This window comes from Nerophis lumbriciformis, linkage group LG20 (genome assembly GCF_033978685.3).
Source record: "Nerophis lumbriciformis linkage group LG20, RoL_Nlum_v2.1, whole genome shotgun sequence".
NCBI lineage: Eukaryota > Metazoa > Chordata > Actinopteri > Syngnathiformes > Syngnathidae > Nerophis > Nerophis lumbriciformis.
In genome coordinates, this window is record NC_084567.2 from 14,614,512 (window position 1) to 14,636,381 (window position 21,870).

Genomic DNA, 21,870 nt, shown 5'->3' on the forward strand with positions numbered 1-21,870 from the left:
ACTTTAGATCTGTCTAATGAAAGTTTTTTTTTAATTTTTTTTTTAATGTTTTACGCCCTTTTTGTCAAAGAAAACACAGTTGTTTTATGGCCAACACAAAATATGCAATATTCACCCCCACCCAAAAACATGTCAAAGTGTAATATTTAATGTGAAGTAATTGGAGTCTTAAATATGTCAATAATTCATAACATAGATTTTGATTCATTATAATTTTTGGAGCAATGACTGTTTAAAACCAATCACACTAAAATTCACACGGATCCAAAAGGGTTCCACTTATAAAAGTGTTAAAAATTAGTCATATTTATTTGTAGTTTTTTATTTTCAATGTTCTGATTCATATCTCTCTGTCAATGAGTGTTTATTATTTTTTATTTGTTTGTTGTATGCGTTAATGTCTTTTAAACCCAGTTTTTATGACAAACACACTCTATATATATATATATATATATGTATACACATGCATACAATAATAAATTGAAAGAAAAACAAAATATATATTTGAAATACATTTTTGAAAATTGTGAATCGATTTAGAATCGGAATGAATGAGAATCGCGATTCAAATGTGAACTAATTGTTTGTGCCGCCCTAACAATATTTATGACTGGAGTGTATTTAAGTCGACATTGACTTACCAAGGAGTTGTTTGAGTGTTTAGTAAAACATCAAATAAGGAAAAGTGAATAATAATATCACAGTGCATATTTTCACTTTCCCGTGTGTGGAACTTACTTGGACACCCTGGTGTGAGCTCAGTGACTTCAAAGTGACAACAACACCAGTAGGAATATTGAAGTTGATGGGGAAGTTGTGTCTTTAATTGACATCAATTAAAAGAGAACATTAGTTGAATAGCTTTTTGCTTCCTCTCCCACTTTGAGCGTGAGTAAAGAACAATGTTGACGCAATGATGAGTCCATAAGAGAAAGAGATGATACAGTATTACCTGCTGGTCGTTTGAGTCCTGGGTAAATTAACCTACACTCACTTCTAAATGCTTCAGTCACACGCAGGATTCTCACAGGAACCAGGCAAAAATGCACTGTAAGTTGGGATGGAAAAAAGCTGGGTAAAAATGTCACACACTGACGAGGACAAGCATCACGAGGACAGAAAAAAGATGTGTTACATGACAGTACTGTTATATTATTGTTAGATTCAACAACAAAAAAACATCTTATTTACATGACAGCTTCATTTGGGCCTTTATTACAGCACACTCCATTTATCTTGTCCAATTTTTTGTCTTGGAATTTTGTCAACTGACTTTTTTTTACATCAAATTTCATTGAGTAAAAATTCATTGTAAAAAAAAAAAAACGTCACCTACAAGTCCAGTGTAAAAACATATTTGCACCAACAACAAAAAAATTCAGTGTAGGAAGATTTGTTGCTTCAAAATTCACTTTTGGGAATTTAAGACTAAAGCAGCTCATTGGCTGGTTCTCAGACACGATCGATTTCTTCAGTCTTAATTTAACAGCAAGTGAATTTTGATGAACTGAATTTTTTTTACACTGAATTTTTTTCATACTTAATTTTATACATTGCCTTTTTATGGACTATATTCTTATACATTGAATTTTTTTGCACTGAATTTTCATGCGCTGAATTTTTAAGCAGTACATTTTTTTTTACACTGATTTTTTTTTTTGCTGAATTTTTATGAACTGAATTGTTTTTAAAATAAATATTTTTGCAAAAAAAAAAATTATACTTTGATTTTTTTGCCCTGAATTTTTATACACTCAATGTTTTCACTCTAAATCTTTTATGCACTTATTTTTTTATACACTGAATGTTTTATACACTGAATTTCTAAACGCTGCATTTTTATGGACTGTATTTTTATACATTGAATTTTCTTGCACTGAATTTTTAGGCATTAAATATTTTTTGCACTGATTTTTTTATACACTGATTTTTTTTAGCACTGAATTGTTTTTAAAATAAATATTTTTGCAAAAAATTTATATGCACTGATTTTTTGGGACAGAATTTTTATACACTGAATGTTTTCACACAATCTTTTATGCACTGATTTTTTTTTATACCCTGAATTTCCGTACACTGAATTTTTATGGACTGTATTTTTAAACATTGATTTTATTTGCAATGGATTTTTATACACTGAATTTTTCGGCATTAAACATTTTTTACACAAAATGTTTGTGAACTGAATTGTTTTTAAAATAAATATTTTAGCAAAAAAACTTATACACTGATTTTTTTTTTGCACTGAATTTTCATGCACTAAATAATTTTTGCACTTAATGGTTTTTACACAAAATTTTCCTGCACTAAATCATTTTTGCACTGAATTCTTTTCACAAATGATTTTTTTTTACACGGAATGGTTTTTACCAAAAAAAAAAATAAATGTATACAAAATGTTTATACACTGAATTTCTTTTACATTGAATTTTGACATTGTATTTTAAAACACAATTTTAACAAACTGAATTTTTAAACACCCATTTTACTTGCATATTCGATGAAATTGTCAGCATAATTATAGGTAAAAAAATTCTGTTCACAAAATTCAACCGCAAGTAATTCAGGTAAATTCAGCGTAAAAAAAAGAAGCTGTCATATAATAAAAAACACAAACAAACCTCCATAGTCTCTACATTTACAATTTATCATCCGTCTTCTGTAACGCATGCGGAGGAGCGATCGCATCCAATAACGTGGGTTAAAGTGCGCACGTGCATACGAATACACGCACGCACACACACACACACGCACACACACAAATGTAACTGTCGACGAGTGATAGCACATTACAGTTCGTTACGCTAACCCCCTAAAAATAAAGTAAGAAATAAATGCTAATCTTAGTTACAGCGTGGATCTCCTAAAGCGGGGTTATAAAAAGTGTTAGCGACAAGGGTGGCTGACATAAAAATGCACTTGAACACATTGTTTGTACAGTAAAGACAAGCTAAAAGCAATCCAATGTGTGTCAATATACGGTGATGGCTAAATGACGCCTCAGTGAGTACGTGGCACACTCACTGGCTGTATTGAAACTGCACTGCTGGATTAAAAACATTACTAGGTAGCAAATGTAATTATTTAGTTATTTTAAAGCAAATAGCCATGCAGAAAGGAAAACGAAAGCCTGAAAAAGTAAACTGGAAAACAAGATCATTTACCTTATTTGGTGCTATAAAATCAAAATGAGCCCAGATTTCCCAATTGGTCCCTTTTATTTATGTCATTTGCAGGTCCAGTGTGAGTTTTAATCGGGAACCTTTATGAAACAGCAAAGACAGTATCAGTGCGGTGTCAATGCAGGTAGTGAGTGTGCCACACACTCACTGAGGCGTCAGTAGTAATAACTTAAAAACACTTCATACAAGTTCAACATGTTTTCATGCTTCACTGATATTATTTCTCTTAGCGTCGAGATGTCCCACTTTGTTTGGCGGTCCTCAAACGCACCACATAACAGGTGTCAAAAAGAGTGTTAAAAGGAAATTGGTGTAGCGAGTGGACTTTTTCATGGGCGACTTCCACAACTGGCTGGTGGGTCCAGAACCCACCCTATACGGACAGCAGGATCTGCCTTAAGTCTGAAAAGGTGGACCCCCCACAGTCCGTGTGCAGGCCCGTCAAGGCGGCCACATGAAGCGTCCGTCTGTGGTGAAAGCTGCGCCATGTTGGACTGGTTATTTGGTAGCAGAGGAATGGAAGTTACCTTACAGGTGAGAGCAAAGAGCACAGCATCATGTGGGCCTTGGAGATGCCATCCATCCCTCACTTTAGAGCTCTTCATAATCCCCGTCATCCCTTGTGGACGATTTGGCTCCTCCACCCAGAAAGTCTTCCAGCTCGTCCACGTCGGTTTTCTTGGTCCTCGCTTTCTTCTTCTTCTTCTCCTTGCCCTCTACAGCGTCCTCCTTTTCCTTCTTCTTGTGTTTGTGTTTCTTGATCTTCTCGTCCTCCTGTCAACAAGGAACTCCATCATCAACCAAAGACAAGCAGCCTGATTAAGGGTGTCCTAACTTTTTGACTTGGGGGCCACATTGGGCTAAAAATATTGGTCGAGGGCCAACAGCCAACTGCATATTTATACATAGATATATACATATAAATATACATATATATATATATACATACATGCATATATATACATGAATATACATACATACATATATACACACACACGCACATATACATATATATATATATATATATATATATACATACACACACACACACACACACACACACACACACACACATATACACATATATATATATATATATATATATATATATATATATATATACACACATACACATACATACATACATATATACACATACATATATATATATATATAAAAATACATACATACATACATATATACATGCATATTTACATACATATATATATATATACATACATACATATACATACATACATATACATACATACATACACACACATATATATACACATACATATATACACACACACACACACACACACACATATATATATTTACATACATATATACATACTTGCATACACACACACACACACACACACACACACACACATATACATATATATACATACATACACATATATATACATACATACACATAGATATATATACACATACAAACCCTGTTTCCATATGAGTTGGGAAATTGTGTTAGATGTAAATATAAACTGAATACAATGATTTTCAACCCGTATTCAGTTGAATATGCTACAAAGACAACATATTTGATGTTCAAACTGATAAACTTTTTTTTTTTTTTCAAATAATCATTAACTTTAGAATTTGATGCCAGCAACATGTGACAAAGAAGTTGGGAAAGGTGGCAATAAATACTGATAAAGTTGAGGAATGCTCATTAAACACTTATTTGGAACATCCCACAGGCGAACAGGCAAATTGGGAACAGGTGGGTGCCATGATTGGGTATAAAAGTAGATTCCATGAAATGCTCAGTCATTCACAAACAAGGATGGGGCGAGGGTCACCACTTTGTCAACAAATGCGTGAGCAAATTGTTGAACAGTTTAAGGAAAACCTTTCTCAACCAGCTATTACAAGGAATTTAGGGATTTCACCATCTACGGTCCGTAATATCATCAAAGGGTTCAGAGAATCTGGAGAAATCACTGCACGTAAGCAGCTAAGCCCGTGACCTTCGATCCCTCAGGCTGTACTGCATCAACAAGCTACATCAGTGTCAGCTCAGGAACACTTCAGAAACCCACTGTCAGTAACTACAGTTGGTCGCTATATCTGTAAGTGCAAGTTAAAACTTTCCTATGCAAGGCGAAAACCGTTTATCAACAACACCCAGAAACGCCACCGGCTTCGCTGGGCCTGAGCTCATCTAAGATTGACTGATACAAAGTGGAAAAGTGTTCTGTGGTCTGACGAGTCCACATTTCAAATTGTTTTTGGAAACTGTGGACGTTGTGTCCTCTGGACCAAAGAGGAAAAGAACCATCCGGATTGTTATAGGCGCAAAGTTGAAAAGCCAGCATCTGTGATGGTATGAGAGTGTATTAGTGCCCAAGACATGGGTAACTTACACATCTGTGAAGGCGCCATTAATGCTGAAAGGTACATACAGGTTTTGGAGCAACATATGTTGCCATCCAAGCAACGCTACCATGGACGCCCCTGCTTATTTCAGCAAGACAATGCCAAGCCACGTGTTACATCAACGTGGCTTCATAGTAAAAGAGTGCAGGTACTAGACTGGCCTGCCTGTAGTCCAGACCTGTCTCCCATTGAAAATGTGTGGCGCATTATGAAGCCTAAAATACCACAACGGAGACCCCCGGACTGTTGAACAACTTAAGCTGTACATCAAGCAAGAATGGGAAAGAATTCCACCTGAGAAGCTTAAAAAATGTGTCTCCTCAGTTCCCAAACGTTTACTGAGTGTTGTTAAAAGGAAAGGCCATGTAACACAGTGGTGAACATGCCCTTTCCCAACTACTTTGGCACGTGTTGCAGCCATTAAAATTCTAAGTTAATTATTATTTGCAAAAAAAAAAAAGTTTATGAGTTTGAACATCAAATATCTTGTCTTTGTAGTGCATTCAATTGAATATGGGTTGAAAAGGATTTGCAAATCATTGTATTCCGTTTATATTTACATCTAACACAATTTCCCAACTCATATGGAAACGGGGTTTGTACATATGTACATTCATATATACATTTACATATATGAACATTATATTAATATAGTAATACATTCATATAATGGATATATCATTGATCATTAATATAAGTGGATATTAAGAGTATGTTAAAGTTAGACTTCTACTTTGTTTACTTCCGTGACGACCTCCCTAAAAGTTTTGTAATCAATCAGAAATATCAAGCAGCTACAATTCGCCAAAAAAGGATACGTGTGGAGAGATTTTAGCTTTTTTCCAACCACGCTTAGTAATGGATTTAAATGGGTGTAATTTTTAATTACATGTTGTGTTTGGACATTTTATATAAAATCCACACATTTCAGTGAGCAGGTTGTGTTATGTGTGTCCATTTGTGTTAACTTTTTGTGTTGGTTGGATCTTTTTTTTTGCACCATGACTAGGGATGGTTGTTTGCATTAGGTCATAGAAGTCAGAGCATAATTAAAGGTCATTGACCTGGATTACTCACATTGTCCACTGGATGGCAACATAATAGCAGAATCAAAGTTGTCAAGACTATTAAAATGAAGAAGAAAGATTCCTTATTAACTCGCGGGCCAAATTGAAGATGTCTGCGTGCCGCACTTGGGGTGCACAACAAAAACAGAGTCACATCCTAATCACAATTCTTATTGATCCCGATTCTAAATTGATTCACAATTCTGAAAAATGTATTTAAAAACTTGTTTTTTTAATTACAAGAATACAATCCATCTCCATCCAACCAGAAGGAGCTTTTCTAACCTGAAACCAGTTTTGAAAAAGTTTCATTATAATTATTATACCAAATAATACATTGGTTTGAATCCAAAAACGATTCTGAATCAAATCGTCACCCTGGGAATCGTGAGGTGCCCACAGACTCACACCCCTACTTCATGTCAACTTAAAAGAGTATTATGATGATTTTAAAAGACTTCCTTGTGGTCCACATAACATAACGGGTCTTTTTTTACTTCCACCGTGTCATTTGCCCGTCAGCCATGTTTGTATCTTCCATAGCGAGTCTACTAACAGATATAAGTTCGAACTGTACGCTAGTTTGTATTAGAGATGGCCACAGTGGAGCATGCATGTGCATGTACGAGCCAGTCTGCCCCACAACAACAGGATAGAGAAAAAGAAGAAGCTTATTGACTACAATGGCAGACTCGCGCAAAGCACTTTGGGTAAATTCCTGCCATATATGACTTCACCAATGGCAAAAAGGTGACAAATAGCACAGGTTTCAAACATCTGGAGGAAGTATGAAGGAAGGCAAGATTGTCTTATCTCCATGCTTTGATTTCCCATCTTCATGATTTATGCAGATCCCAAATACACAAGAACATGCACCAAGAGGTAAGAAAAGCTGCTTCTGCATTTAATGGGCCCCTTTTAGTACAAAGAAAAACATGGTGGACCAGGACTGAAAGCCAGTTCCACTGGAGACAAGTCATGACAAGTTTACCTCTTTGCTCTTCTTCTTCTTCTTCTTCTTGTCTTTGGACACATGCTTGCTTTCTTTATCTGAATACAAACACACATCAGTCTGGATTCTTCCATCACATCACAAATAACCACTGCAAAGCACCAGTACTGTACTAGTAGTATTTAGTAATAGTACTTAGTGATACCAGTAGTTAGTAGTAATTGTCGGAGTTAGTAATAACAGTAGTTAGTAATAACAGTAGTTTGTAGTAGTCATTAGTAATAACAGTAGTTAGTGGTAATGGTAGGAGTTAGTACTAGTAATAGTTAGTAATAACAGTAGTTAGTGGTAATGGTAGGAGTTAGTACTAGTAGTAGTTAGTAATAATAGTAGTTTGTAGTAGTAATGTAGGAGTTATTACTAGTAGTAGTTAGTAATAACAGTAGTTTGTAGTAGAAATTAGTAATAACAGTAGTAATGGTAGGAGTTAGTACTACTAGTAGTTAGTAATAACAGTAGTTTGTAGTAGTAATTAGTGATACCAGTAGTTAATAGTAATGGTAGGAGTTAGTACTAGTTAGTAATAACAGTAGTTAGTAGTAGGAACAGCAGTAGTAGTTAGTAAGGTATTGTTGTGGTGGTGGTAATGATGGGTATTGTTGTGTTGGTGGTTGTGGTAGGTATTGTTGTGCTGGTGGTTGTTGCTGTTGTGGTGGTAATGGCGGGTATTGTTGTGGTAGGTATTGTTGTGGTCGGGGTTGTTGCTGTTGTGGTGGTAATGGCGGGTATTGTTGTGGTAGGTATTGTTGTGGTGGTGGTGGTTGCTGTTGTGGTGGTAATGGTGGGTATTGTTGGGATGGTGGTTGTGGTGGGTATTGCTGTGGTGGTGGTTGTTGCTGTTTTTGTGGTGGTAATGGTGGGTATTGTGTTGATGGTTGTGGTGGGTATTGTGGTGGTTGTTGCTGTTGTTGTGGTGGTAATAGTGGGTATTGTTGTGTTGATGGTTGTGGTGGGTATTGTGGTGGTGGTGGTTGTTGCTGTTGTTGTGGTGGTGATGGTGGGTATTGTTGTGGGGGTGGCTGTTTCTGTTATTGTGGTGGTGATGGTGGGTATTGTTGTGTTGATGGTTGTGGTGGGTATTGTGGTGGTTGTTACTGTTGTGGTGGTAATGGTGGGTATTGTTGTGGTGGTGGTTGTTGCTGTTGTGGTGGTAATGGTGGGTATTAATGTGATGTGGTTGTGGTGGGTATTGTTGTGGTAGTGGTTGTTGCTGTTGTTGTGGTGGTAATGGTGGGTATTGTTTTGATGGTGGTTGTGGTGGGTATTGTTGTGGTGGTGGTTGTTGTTGCTGTTGTGGTAATGGTGTGTATTGTTGTGATGGTGGTTGTGGTGGTGGTTGTTGCTGTTATTGTGGTGGTAATGGTGGGTATTGTTGTGATGGTGGTTGTGGTGGGTATTGTCGTGTTGATGGTTATGGTGGATATTGTTGTGTTGGTGGTTGTGGTAGGTGTTGAGGTGGTGGCTGTTGCTGTTATTGTGGTGGTAATGGTGGGTATTGTTGTGTTGATGGTTGTGATGTGTATTGTGGTGGTTGTGGTTGTTGCTGTTGTAATGGTGGTTGTGGTGGGTATTGTTGTGTTGGTGGTTGTGGTGGGTATTGTTGTTGTGGTGGGTATTGTTGTATGGTGGTTGTTACTGTTGTTGTGGTGGGTATTGTCGTGTTGATGGTTGTGGTGGGTATTGTTGTGGTTATCTTTTCTTGCCGTTTTCTGCAGGCCTGCATGTAGTGCCTTTTTTGTTTTGATTTTGATAATGATATTTTTACTGTAGTCTTGAGTGTGGTCATATTACTTTAATCGGTTGTTGATAGCGCAACACAAGACTAGTGTCTGTGGCATTAGCATCTAATTCCCTTACTGTAGCAAAACCACACCTACGGTTCCTAACAAACAGCCCTACATTAGATGTAACAAGACAGAATGAAAACACACCACAAGACTATTTCATGGCTAGAGTTACAACACAGAGAAAAATGTCTTGCCTTCTTGCTCATCGCTGCTCTCTTTGGTCGCTGAGGGCTCTTCTTGAATGCCGAGGCCAAAAAGGTCCGTATCATCCTTGTGCTTGAAGGAGATCACTGCGGGCTTTGCAGGTTCTGGCTCCTTGGTCGGCTGCATGTCATCATCTGAGAGGTCAGATAGAAGTCCATCTCCGACTGGGAATGTCGTCTGAAGATCACAGCAGGTTCTATTAAGCTCTGTTCTACAGGCTATGAAATGTCGCTTTACCTTTTCTACTTTGGGTGTGTTGAATGCTTCCGACTCAAAATCAGGATCATCCATTACAAAAGAGAGCATCTGTTGGGCCACTGGAACCTCGGGGTCTGTGTCAGAGTCCTCAGCCATGGGTGAGATTCCCACCTTCTTGTCCTGCTGCTCTGATGTTGGAGTTAGAGTGAGGAAGATGGGCGCTGAAGTCGGCTTTCTGGGCTCTGAAGCTTTAGATCCTTTTGGTTGTCTGATGTGGCTGCAGCAGTGACATAAGTGAAACCGTATATTATTCAAATATTACATATAGTTTGCATTTGTTCTCACTTCTTCACAAGTACCGAGAACATTTAACACACAAATAGTATTTACAGTCGTGGTCAAAAGTTTACATACACTTGTAAAGAAATGGTAAATGGGTCGTACTTGTATAGCGCTTTTCTACCTTTTTTTTTTAAAGGAACTCAAAGCGCTTTGACACTATTTTCCACACACACACACACACACAACACACACACACACACACACACACACACACTGATGGCGGGAGCTGCCATGCACGGCGCTAACCAGTCCCATCAGGAGCAAGGGTGAAGTGTCTTGCTCAAGGACACTACGGACGTGACTAGGATGGTAGAAGGTCATGGCTGTCTTGAGTTTCCAATAATTTCTACAACTCTTCTTTTTTTGTGATAGAGTGATTGGAGCACGTACTTGTTGGTCACAAAAAACATTCATGAAGTTTGGTTCTTTTATGAATTTATTATAGGTTTACTGAAAATGTGACCAAATCTGCTGGGTCAAAAGTATACATACAGCAATGTTAATATTTGGTTACATGTCCCTTGGCAAGTTTCACTGCAATAAGGCGCTTTTGGTAGCCATCCACAAGCTTCTCGCAAGCTTCTGGTTGAATTTTTGACCATCATTCTTCACAAAATTGGTGCATTACAGCTAAATTTGTTGGTTTTCTAACATGGACTTGTTTCTTCAGCATTGTCCACACGTTTAAGTCAGGACTTTGGGAAGGCCATTCTAAAACCTTAATTCTAGCCCGATTTAACCATTCCTTTACCACTTTTGACGTGTGTTTGGAGTCATTGTCCTGTTGGAACACCCAACTGCGCCCAAGACCCAACCTCCGGGCTGATGATTTAGGTTGTCCTGAAAAATTTGGAGGTAATCCTCCTTTTTCATTGTCCCATTTACTCTCTGTAAAGCACCAGTTCAATTGGCAGCAAAACAGGCCCAGAGCATAATACTACCACCACCACGCTTGACGGTAGGAATGGTGTTCCTGGGATTAAAGGCCTCACCTTTTCTCCTCCAAACATATTGCTGGGCATTGTGGCCAAACAGCTTAATTTTTGTTTCATCGGACGTCACATGGACAAAGATAAGACCTTCTGGAGGAAAGTTCTGCAACCAGAAGCTTGTGGATGGCTACCAAAAGTGCCTTATTGCAGTGAAACTTGCCAAAGGACATGTAACCAAATATTAACATCGCTGTATGTATACTTTTGACCCATCAGATTTGGTCTCTTTTTCAGTAGACCCATAATAAATTCATAAAATAACCAAACTTCATGAATGTTTTTTGTGACCAACAAGTTTGTGCTCCAATCACTCTATCACAAAAAAAGGGGTTGTAGAAATTATTCTAAACTCAAGACAGTCATGACATTATGTTCTTTACAAGTGTGGGTAAACTTTTGACCACGACTGTAAGTAATGATTATTTGCCAAAGACACTGGTTAAAAAAAAGGGCGATTAAACTTCAGCAGATCTCTCTCTTTACGAACAATCCATAATTTGACTCATCTGTTCCATGTGTCCTCACTTCCTTGTTTACATGACAGAGATGTCAAGGTGTGACGATAGTCGCTCATCTTTGCTTATTTACCAGCAACAATCACCGCCATAGATCGCTCTCAAGAGTTCCCACAAGGTTCTCATCTAAAGCGGGGCTAAACTACATGCAAGGTGTGAAACAAAAGATGATAATTGACAAGCACTTATTAGCAAAACTTACATGGAAAGTGTAACTTGTGGACGACAATATATATATACCGTATATAAAGCAAACAAAAAAAGAGCCGATGGTGATGCTTGTTTTACAAATTCATTGTAACACGTAGGGATGGGTAGGGTCGCACAAAAAAAATAGATTTACAACCGAATCGCGATTTTTATTCGTCCAGATTCTTAAAAATCGACTTAAAAAAAAGGAGAGGAGCCAAATGAAGTGGTTCGGACATCTGAGAGAGTGAGGTGAAAGTGACTCAAAGCTGCAAAATGTGGAATTTGGAGCCAAGCTGTTTCAACATAAATTGAGTGCTTACCCAAACAAACCGGGAACAAACGTCCCTGGCCAGCTGGACCAAACAGACAACTGTCTATCGAGTGAGTCACACTTTGTATTGATCATGATACATGCAGCATGTCATGTGTTGTTACAACTACAGTACATATGCTGTCTGGCTAGCTGTGTACAAACAAAACATGAAATACAAACCCCGTTTCCATATGAGTTGGGAAATTGTGTTAGATGTAAATATAAACGGAATACAATGATTTGCAAATCCTTTTCAACCCATATTCAATTGAAAGCACTACAAAGACAAGATATTTGATGTTCAAACTCATAAACTTTTTTTTTTTTGCAAATAATAATTAACTTAGAATTTCATGGCTGCAACACGTGCCAAAGTAGTTGGGAAAGGGCATGTTCACCACTGTGTTACATGGCCTTTCCTTTTAACAACACTCCGTAAACGTTTGGGAACTGAGGAGACACATTTTTTAAGCTTCTCAGGTGGAATTATTTCCCATTCTTGCTTGATGTACAGCTTAAGTTGTTCAACAGTCCGGGGGTCTCCGTTGTGGTATTTAAGGCTTCATAATGCGCCACACATTTTCAATGGGAGACTGGTCTGGACTACAGGCAGGCCAGTCTAGTACCCGCACTCTTTTACTATGAGGCCACGTTGATGTAACACGTGGCTTGGCATTGTTTTGCTGAAATACGCAGGGGCGTCCACGGTAACGTTGCTTGGATGGCAACATATGTTGCTCCAAAACCTGTATGTACCTTTCAGCATTAATGGCGCCTTCACAGATGTGTAAGTTACCCTTGCCTTGGGCACTAATACACCCCCATACCATCACAGATGCTGGCTTTTCAACTTTGCGCCTATACCAATCCAGATGGTTCTTTTCCTCTTTGGTCCGGAGGACACGACGTCCACAGTTTCTAAAAACAATATGAAATGTGGACTCGTCAGACCACAGAACACTTTTCCACTTTGTATCAGTCCATCTTAGATGAGCTCAGGCCCAGCGAAGCCGATGGCGTTTCTGGGTGTTGTTGATAAACGGTTTTCGCCTTGCATAGGAGAGTTTTAACTTGCACTTACAGATGTAGCGACCAACTGTAGTTACTGACAGTGGGTTTCTGAAGTGTTCCTGAGCCCATGTGGTGATATCCTTGACACACTGATGTCGCTTGTTGATGCAGTACAGCCTGAGGGATCGAAGGTCACGGGCTTAGCTGCTTACGTGCACTGATTTCTCCAGATTCTCTGAACCCTTTGATGATATTACGGACCGTAGATGGTGAAATCCCTAAATTCCTTGCAATAGCTGGTTGAGAAAGGTTTTTCTTAAACTGTTCAACAATTTGCTCACGCATTTGTTGACAAAGTGGTGACCCTCGCCCCATCCTTGTTTCTGAATGACTGAGCATTTCACGGAATCTACTTTTATACCCAATCATGGCACCCACCTGTTCCCAATTTGCCTGTTCACCTGTGGGATGTTCCAAATAAGTGTTTGATGAGCATTCCTCAACTTTATCAGTATTCATTGCCACCTTTCCCAACTTCTTTGTCATGTGTTGCGGGCATCAAATTCTAAAGTTATTTATTATTTGCAAAAAAAAAAAAAGTTTATCAGTTTGAACATCAAATATGTTGTCTTTGTAGCATATTCAACTGAATATGGGTTGAAAATGATTTGCAAATCATTGTATTCCGTTTACATTTACATCTAACACAATTTCTCAACTCATATGGAAACGGGGTTTGTAATACTTTACAGATACTATATTATGATTGTTCTGTTTTTCACTCAGTACAGATTGGTGTCCTATTACATTGTGTTGTGCATTACAAACTCATATGCGTGTTGTGTTGACGCGGTTGCTAGCTTATCTCTTTCTGTAGTTAGCTTATACGGCTAATACCATAGCACACCGATGTGTTAGTACGCTAGAAAAAGAGTTCCTCAGTGCTCGCTCTTACAATAACAATGTCGTTACAGTTTGGTTATTATACACGTTACAGAACGTAAATTAAGTATTGATGGTTTTTGAATGCATTTTTAAAGTGATTTAGAGTTAGGACAGATTGCTCCCATTAGCTGAATTGCTAGCCACCAAGAACAAGATGATTTTTGCATGTTAAAATGCAAAAAAACTCATGATTGTGAACGATAGGCATATTTCCAAAAAAAGTGCAGTTCCCGTTTAAATTCAGGTTTGTCTGTAAATGACAAACAAACCTTCAATTCGTCAGGGCAACCTGCAACATTACAAAATACATTTTTAAACACGTTTAACACTTTCTGGTGTCAAAACCTACGCTTTGAGTTCAGGTTCACTGTCAAATTCCTGGTCCTTTTTCACAGTTGTTGCTGCTGGTGCTCGCTCCTTCTCCTCGTCCTCACTGGACAGAGAGATGTCTTTGCTATGTGGCAACGTTGTAGCTTGTGGAAGACTGGACTCTGTGTCGTCAGGATCAAGCTCATCCTGGAAAGCAGACACCATGGGGTTCCCTCTGCCTTCACCGTCACTACGACAGGAACACAAGAAGATTTGTCATACAAATCTGCTATCTTTACATTGTGTTGGTGTCTGTTACTACATTATATATATACTAGCAGTGTGTATATAAAACATATTACATATACAGTAGTTGTGAAGGTGTCTGTTACTACATTATATATACAGTCATGGTCAAAAGTTTACATACACTTGTAAAGAACATAATGTCATGGCTGTCTTGAGTTTCCAATAATTTCTACAACTCTTATTATTTTGTGATAGAGGGATTGGAGCACATACTTGTTGGTCACAAAAAACATTCATGAAGTTTGGTTCTTTTATGAATTTATTATGAGTCTACTGAAAATGTTACCAAATCTGCTGTGTCAAAAGTATACATACAGCAATGTTAATATTTGGTTACATGTCCCTTGGCAAGTTTCACTGCAAAAAGGCACTTTTGGTAGCCCCTTCTTCCAGCTTCCTCCAGAAGGTCTTATCTTTGTCCAAGTGATGTCAGATGAAACAAAAACGGAGCTGCATAGCCACAATACCCAGCAATATGTTTGGAGGAGAAAAGGTGAGGCCTTTAATCCCAGGAGCACCATTCCTACCATCAAGCATAGTGGTGGTAGTATTATGCTCTGGGCCTGTTTTGCTGCCAATGGAACTGGTGCTTTACAGAGAGTAAATGGGACAATGAAAAAGGAGGATTACCTCCAAATTCTTCAGGACAACCTAAAATCATCAGCCAGGAGGTTGGGTCTTGGGCGCAGTTGGGTGTTCCAACAGGACAATGACCCCAAACACACGTCAAAAGTGATAAAGGAATGGCTAATTCAGGCTAGAATTAAGGTTTTGGAATGGCCTTCCCAAAGTCCTGACTTACCGTAAACGTGTGGACAATGCTGAAGAAACAAGTCCATGTCAGAAAACCAACACATTTAGCTGAATTGCACCAATTTTGTCAAGCGGAGTGGTCAAAAATTCAACCAGAAGCTTGTGGATGGCTACCAAAAGCACCTAATTGCAGTGAAACTTGCCAAGGGACATCCATCCATCCATTTTCTACCGCTTATCCCTTTCGGGGTAGCTGGAGGTGCTGGAGCCTATCTCAGCTACAATCGGGCGGAAGGCGGGGTACACCCTGGACAAGTCGCCACATCATCGCAGGGCCAACACAGATAGATAGACAACATTCACACTCACATTCACACACTAGGGCCCTTTTAGTGTTGCCAATCATGTAACCAAATATTAACATTGCTGTATGTATACTTTTGACCCAACAGATTTGGTCACATTTTCAGTAGAACCATAATAAATTCATAAAAGAACCAAACTTCATGAATGTTTTTTGTGACCAACAAGTATGTGCTCAATCACTCTATCACAAAAAAAAAAGAGTTGTAGAAATTATTGGAAACTCAAGACAGCCATGACATTATGTTCTCTCATAATAGTTGTGAACGACAGGCAAAATTCCCCCAAAAAGTGCAGTTTCCCTTTAATACCGTGAATGATAATATCGTACCATGAGATTTTGATAGCGTTACACCCCTACTACTCACCTGTCGCTGTCCAAGGCTGAGACTGGCAGAGGCGTCTTGGTCTTTGAGGGCAAACCGTCCTCTAGGAAATTCTTGTCCAGTCTCTCTTCTGGCACAAAGTCGTCCACACTTTGCACAACAGCAGGACACACTGGAGCAGGCGGGTCCTCTGAGGAAAACATGGAGGCAGTACAAAGTATTCCAAACGCCGCACAGTAACTTTGCTGCAACACAGAACGGCAACTTCACATGACATCCTAATACCAACCAGTCCTGGGATTATTTCAGGCTCAGGCTGAAACCTTGTGACTGTTCTCTCCTCGCTTAACCCCGTCATTAAGACTTTCAAAACAGGATATAAAATGTCATATTAAAAACTGTATTACTTCACTGTTCACCCAAGTAGAGGTGACAATTCCTTCATCTACCTTGAATAAGAATATACAATATACAGTAACTAGAAAATACACTGGTGTGTGGATGCCCAATACAGGAGCTGGACTGAAATGCAGAAGGAATGTAGAGTATTGTAATATGTTTGAATGTCCAGTAGGAATGGTTTGAATATTGAAAAAAGCTCGTTTAAAGTGGAATGTCCAAGGAAAGGTGGAAACGGTTTAACTGTGAAATGGTTTGAATGTGGAAATACTCTGATTGTAGGAAACATTTGAATGTTGAGGATAGGAAAGTGTACTGCAACGTTCTATCAATTTAGAAATGAAAAAAGTATGTTATAATAGTGGGAATTTACCTATGAGACTGGCTGCGAAATTAGTCAAGGAAGTTTGCATCCCAGAATGAACTTACTAAATGAACCCTTGTGTGTCAGTCCATAGCTTCAACCACTATACTAAACAGCCAGGCTTTCAAAACCGCTTTGGTTAAAAAAGATGTGTGCGCGACAGGACTATCTAATTTCGGGTACCTGTATATGTTTTTTCTTTACAATAAAATTTATTTATTTGACTCATAGATGTAAACATTTACTAAATAAAGACTGTTTGTTTCGGTCCGGGGTTCAAATGAAAGGCATGTGTGTTATCCTCAAAGCCAAACTGCCTCGCTGTCCGAATGATGTCCAACTTTGAACGTTAAAGGGAGCGATTCATCGAAAGTACTGCTTTTTTGCTAATTTCAGACTAAATAAATGTTTCTTTGTTTACTACAGCAAATATATTTTTTGATAGCGTGGAATATCTACTTGCAGTCAAGGTTATTTTTAGGCGGAAAAAAATGGCAACCATAAGTGAAAATGGTGGGATGAGTCCCAATTATATTGTCCAATATAATTGGTAACTGTCACACTTACAGATAGTCCAGAACTCTGCAGCACAACTTTTAACGGGAACCAAAAAAATAGAGCACAGCGTCCCGATTCTCGCTTCTCCGCAGTGGCTTACTGTTCGTTTTAGAATTGATTTTAAAATGTTACCGTTTGTTTTTAAAGCTTTTAATGGACCGACCCCAGAGTACATCACAGACCTCATCCAAATGTATGCTCCAGCTCGCACGTTGAGGTCCGAGGGCCGGTTCCAACTTATGGGGCCTAGAACCAGGCTTAAAACTAGGGGAGACAGGACCTTCGGCTCTAAACTCTGGAATGTTCTGCCCCCTCATGTCAGAATGGCCCCCACTGTTGAATGTTTTAAGTCTCGTCTTAAAAACCCACTTTTATTCTCTGGCTTTTAAAATCGGCGTGAATCTTGTGGTTCTCGGTGTCTATTATTGTTTTATTCTATTATATTTGTCTTTTTGTTTTATTCTATTTCATTGATGTCTTTTATTATTTAATTATATTATTATTTGTTTGTTTATTGTTTATTTGTTTCATTTGAAATACTTGTAATTTCATGACTTTTATTGTTTCTTTTTTTACACGCAGCACTCTGGAGCCAGTTTTGTTGTTAATAGTGCTATATACAGTCGTGGTCAAAAGTTTACATACACTTGTAAAGAACATAATGTCATGGCTGTCTTGAGTTTCCAATCATTTCTACAACTCTTATTTTTTTGTGATAGAGTGATTGGCTGGATTACTGTAACTCTTTATATTTTGGAATTAGTCAGTCCTCCCTCTCACGTCTGCAGCTGGTCCAAAATGCAGCTGCCCGACTTTTAACTAACACAAGAAAAAGAGAGCACATTACTCCTGTTTTAGCCTCCCTCCACTGGCTGCCTGTGTCTTTTAGAGTCCATTTTAAAATTATCTTACTCGTTTTTAAATCCTTACGTGGTCTTGCCCCACCGTACCTCTCTGAGCTGCTCCATCTCTATGCCCCCACCCGGTCCCTCAGGTCAGCTGATCAGCTGATCCTGGAGGTACCCAAAACAAAGCGCAAGCTCAGAGGGGACAGAGCCTTCTCTGTTGCGGGTCCCAAACTCTGGAACGATCTCCCTCTTCATGTGAGACAGGCCCCTTCTTTGGCTATTTTTAAGACCCTTCTTAAAACCCATTTTTATTCACTGGCCTTTAACCCAGCATGAGACTTTGAACTGTTTTTAGCTTTTATCTTTTTGAACTGTTTTTAACTTTTAAACTGTTTTTATCTAACAAACTGTTCTTAGGGTAATTTATATTTGCTTTTTAATTGTGTATTTTTATTTCTGTTTTAAATGTTATTTTTTTAGTCTGTCCTTTGCATCTATTTCTTTGTGGTGTACAGCCCTTTGTTTTTCAACTGTGCTTGTCTTTAAAGGGCTTTATAAATAAAGTTGGTATGGTATGGTATGGTATGGTATTGGAGCACACACTTGTTTTTCACAAAAACATTCATGAAGTTTGGTTCTTTTATGAATTTATTATGGGTCTACTGAAAATGTGACCTAATCTGCTGGGTCATAAGAATACATACAGCAATGTTAATATTTGCTTACATGTCCCTTGGAAAGTTTCACTGCAATAAGGCGCTTTTGGTAGCCATCCAAAAGCTTCTGGTTGAATTTTTTACCACTCCTCTTGACAAAATTTGTGCAGTTTAGCTAAATTTGTTGGTTTTCTGACATGGGCTTGTTTCTTCAGCATTGTCCACATGTTCTCAATGGGGTTTAAGTCAGGACTTTGGGAAAACACACATCAAAAGTGGTAAAGGAATGGCTAAATCAGGCTAGAATTAAGGTTTTAAAATGGCCTTCCCAAAGTCCTGATTTAAACGTGTGGACAATGCTGAAGAAACAAGTCCATGTCAGAAAACCAACACATTTCGCTGAACTGCACCAATTTTGTCAAGAGGAGTGGTCAAATTTCAACCAGAAGCATGCCAGAAGCTTGTGGACGGCTACCAAAATTGCCGTATTGCAGTGAAACTTGCCAAGGGACATGTAAACAAATATTAACATTGCTGTATGTATACTTTTGACCCAGCAGATTTGGTCACATTTTCAGTAGACCCATAATAAATTTCATGAATGTTTTTTGTGACCAACAAGTATGTGCGCCAATCACTCTATCACAAAAAAATAAGAGTTGTACAAATTATTGAAAACTCTAGACAACCATGACATTATGTTATTAAAAAGTGTATGTAAACTTTTGACCACGACTGTAATAAAGGGGATTAGATTGGATATTTTGGAAAATCATGAATACTGTAAAAACTGTGACCTTTTGGGGTTAGAAAAAATATTGTCCTACTCAAAACGAATGTTTTAATGGTGGAATGGTTGAGATTGAAAAGAGAGTTGTCGAAAGAAAAAGGGCCAAAACTTAAAATTATGATTTACTGTAAAACCTGGTAATATTGGGGAACGTTTGTTGAATGAGACCGCATGTCTTGAAAGTGCCGAATGTTTTGACGCTTGAACAGGATCAATCGGATGAATTGTTTGGGAGTTAGAGGCAGACAAAAAACACCATGGAAGAATAAAAATAGATGAATGTTGGTGCAGAATAATGGAGTGTGAATGCCTTTCTCTGTCATACCCGATGCACTAACAGAAGCCTCGGGGGCAGGAGACGAGCCAAACCAGCGGGACATGAAGCCACGTTTCTGGGTGGCTGGTGCTGGTGCGGCGGACTGAAGATGCTCCGGTGACTGAGCGGCTGACTTCACATCAGCTGACGGCGAGGCCGCGCGACCGATGGCGGCGGCCAGAGCCGAAGCCGAGGGGACGGACACAGAAGGCGACTGCGGGGGCGGCTGTGAGGGCGCCGGGGGCTGAGGTGTGCTCGGACTGGAGCTTCCTGTGGACGCCCCGCTGGGAGGGACGATGGGGGACTGGGAGCCCGAGGAGGGACTTTGACCGTTGGCAGGACCCGGCGAGCCGTAGCCCTTACTGCGGCACTCCAGGTGCTCCAGGAAGCTGTAGAAATCAGAAGACAAGTGGTCAAAATAGCTCCAGTGACAACACAAATGAAAGCTGATTAACTACATCTCATAGTTTTGATCTTCGGTCTCCTGTTGCACAGTCAGCTCTTCCAGGGTGGCGTCGATGTCCAACTGGTTGGTCTCCAGCTGCCTCAGGAGGGTTTCTCTCTGCAGATCAAGGTGACAAGAAGCATGGCTGACATGGTCATACTGCATCAAGGGTAAAACCTTGAATATCATACAATTATTTAACATCCCAGCATATCATGACACACGCTGGAATTTTGTTTTAGCACAGGTGTCCAAAGTGTGGCCCGTGGCACGTTTTGGAATGGTATGGTCTTTATTGTATTTGCACAAGTAAGTAAGTAAGTAAGTAAGTACTTTTTATTTATAAAGCGCTTTTCACAGATAAAATCACAAAGCGCTGTACAAAACATAGGTGAAGTAAAACAACAATTCAATTTAAAACAACAGGGGCAACATCATAAAAAGGATACAAAGTGGATTAAAAATGATAGTTAAAAGGTGCATTAACTAAAAGCTTTACTAAAAAGAGAAGTTTTCAAATGTTTCTTAAAAGTTTCAACACAGTCAAGATTACAAAGGGACAGGTGCAAATTGTTCCAGAGTCTGAGAGCTATAGCCTGCAATGCCAGGTCTCCACAGGTTTTAAAACAAGTTTTTGGGATCTTTAGAAGACCCTGGCCTGAGGACCGGAGGCTGCGCCCTGAAGAGTAGGGGTATAGCAAGTCAGTGATGTACTGAGGGGCCCCAACATGCAACACACGGAATGTCAGGACTAAAATCTTAAACTCAATGCGGAATTTAACAGGAAGCCAATGAAGACTGGATAAAACGATGGTGATATGGACTGTTCTGGGTACACCGGTCAAAAGTCTGGCAGCCGCATTTTGTACAGTCTGAAGTCTCTTTAGCGTTGACTTGTTGAAGAGAGTGAAAACAGAATTGCAATAGTCAATGCGAGACGAAATGAACATGTGAATGATCATTTCGAGATCCAATTTTGACAACAAAGTACATCTAAACTTGTACTTCTAGTTGTACTTTAAGTACTTGTACTTAAAAATATATTACAAACACAAAAAAAGGAATAAAAAAGCAAATATGTGCAACATTGACAAGATAAACACAAATCTGCCATGTTGGCGATTTTTTTATTACTAAAAAACTGTCATGCTCAAAAAACAAAACGTATAATTGACGAGTAGATCTGAAGTTGATCTCGAGAGTTAACCATTGAAAGTAAAAATAATATATATTGATATTTGACTTATTTTTAACAGTTATGAGTGGGA

The 21,870-nt window shown here is 38.8% G+C and overlaps 1 protein-coding gene across 3 annotated transcripts in view; it reads right to left on the reverse strand.

The window, feature by feature from the left end:
* Positions 1–2,164: 2,164 nt before the first annotated feature.
* The window catches only part of rabl6b (RAB, member RAS oncogene family-like 6b), a 48,567-nt gene continuing 28,861 nt past the window's right edge, over positions 2,165–21,870 (reverse strand). For 2 of the 3 annotated variants that reach the window (XM_061980506.1, XM_061980507.1), the window contains exons 10-17: positions 20,616–20,719; positions 20,167–20,546; positions 16,269–16,416; positions 14,516–14,725; positions 9,896–10,133; positions 9,649–9,835; positions 7,647–7,705; positions 2,165–3,956 (exon numbers count right to left, since the gene is read on the reverse strand). In XM_061980506.1, coding sequence (XP_061836490.1) covers positions 3,774–3,956; positions 7,647–7,705; positions 9,649–9,835; positions 9,896–10,133; positions 14,516–14,725; positions 16,269–16,416; positions 20,167–20,546; positions 20,616–20,719 — 1,509 coding nt within the window. In that variant the 3' untranslated portion in view covers positions 2,165–3,773. The remainder of the gene's footprint in view (positions 3,957–7,646; positions 7,706–9,648; positions 9,836–9,895; positions 10,134–14,515; positions 14,726–16,268; positions 16,417–20,166; positions 20,547–20,615; positions 20,720–21,870) is intronic. The other variant, XM_061980508.1, reaches the window with a different exon arrangement.